Genomic DNA, 1,613 nt, shown 5'->3' on the forward strand with positions numbered 1-1,613 from the left:
TCAAATGACAAGAATTCCTTTTCGAAAAAAAAGATACTTCCTTTCCAAATCTTGCTTATTCTCTATAATTGTCTTTTTTTTTCTGTTGTTGGTGACAATTTATTACTTTGCAATAATAGACTGATGGTGTGGATGCCTCATGTAGAGATTTTTCTAGGGCAATTTAGCAACGTATTGTCATTTTCATGATGTATGAGTGACAGGGTTAATCAAATGTGCTTAGAAGCATATAATGGGAGGAAGATTCTGGTGGATGCTGTTGAATTTTTAGGGTCTACTAAAGAAGAGGTCCCTCATACCCTCCCCCCCATATAGTTTGCCTTATTACTTTTCTTAAGATTTACAGAATTATTTCCCTTTCTTCTTGGGATTGTACTCTTCATTTTACAAAGCCTTAAATTATAGATCAAATCACATGACAACCTTTAAGAAAATGCAACTTTTTTCCTGTTTAAGTAAAATACAGAGCCTGGAGCAAAAATATACTATTTCAGAATAACTAGAGGAGGATTATCAGTGGCAAATTGTGTGTGCTGAGAAAGAGAACAAAAAAGGCAGACACCAAACACCTCCATTTTCCCAAGATTAAATGATTATTAAAAAAGCGTGCCACACTGTATAGAAATCAACATTCTCGCCCATAATTCTGTGCATCTGGGACTATAGAAATGTCACTGTCCCTGCCCCACATCTTCATATTAACATTCTCAGGTCACAACAATAAGTCTTCCCAAAGGGGACCTTCCGGAAAAACAAGCTATTTCCTCGGCTCATATTTCCCTGGGGAAAAAAAAATACAAATAATCTAGTGTGAAGATGAGATCAGTTAGTCCAAATCAGCAGAGCTCCAACTGAACATGTTTCTGGGAGACATAACTAAACAGCCAGGACGAAACTGGGACTCTCACTAGAGTAGCAATTTGTATTCTGACTCGAGCTGAGCTTTTGTAGAACAAACTACAATTTTGCCACAAGGATAAGGCAAAAAATTTCTTGCTTGTTTAGACAGAATTCCAGTCTGGATTCTGGCTCTGCCATTTGTTAGCTGGGCTATCAAATGAGTTAATTGATATAAAGTGCTGCGAACAGCCCTAACACTCAGTAAATGCTAGTTTTTATTTTTCAATGGAATGGCCAGGTCTTCAGGGAATATTTATAAAGCCTTAAAATGAAAGTAACAATGTCATGAGCTTAACTGAGTAGACTCTGCAGTTAAGACAGCCTGCACACAGACTCTGCTCTCCCCAGTACAAGCTGTGTAACCTTGGGTTACATAAATGATGTTATTTAATTGTTCAAACTCCCACATCCCACATGAAGTGGGATGATAAAAAAATGGTACCTTCCTTATTTTGAGGATTACCTGAGCTGATATGTGGAAAGCTCTTAGCATGATGCCTGATGGAGCGTAAATTTCCAGTCAAGCTTTCCTGTTGTCTTAAGTACTAACAGGACCAACTGTTCCCTATGTAAGGTGCCTGATACCCTTATACATTTTATATCTACTTTCTTCCTATAGCAGGGGGTTAATTAGAAAGTAGGAAAAGAGCCATCTTTCCTTTTAAATTGGGACAACAGGAGATTGTCCAAATGAGAACGTAAAACTCAGAGTG

General features: G+C 37.6%; 1 protein-coding gene across 4 annotated transcripts in view; it reads right to left on the reverse strand.

The window, feature by feature from the left end:
• Window positions 1–570: 570 nt before the first annotated feature.
• The window catches only part of MTCH2 (mitochondrial carrier 2), a 12,733-nt gene continuing 11,690 nt past the window's right edge, over window positions 571–1,613 (reverse strand). For all 4 annotated transcript variants that reach the window (XM_023528782.1, XM_023528784.1, XM_023528783.1 and 1 more), the window contains one exon: window positions 571–780. In XM_023528782.1, coding sequence (XP_023384550.1) covers window positions 694–780 — 87 coding nt within the window. In that variant the 3' untranslated portion in view covers window positions 571–693. The remainder of the gene's footprint in view (window positions 781–1,613) is intronic.

This window comes from Pteropus vampyrus, unplaced genomic scaffold, assembly GCF_000151845.1.
Source record: "Pteropus vampyrus isolate Shadow unplaced genomic scaffold, Pvam_2.0 Scaffold31, whole genome shotgun sequence".
Lineage (NCBI taxonomy): Eukaryota > Metazoa > Chordata > Mammalia > Chiroptera > Pteropodidae > Pteropus > Pteropus vampyrus.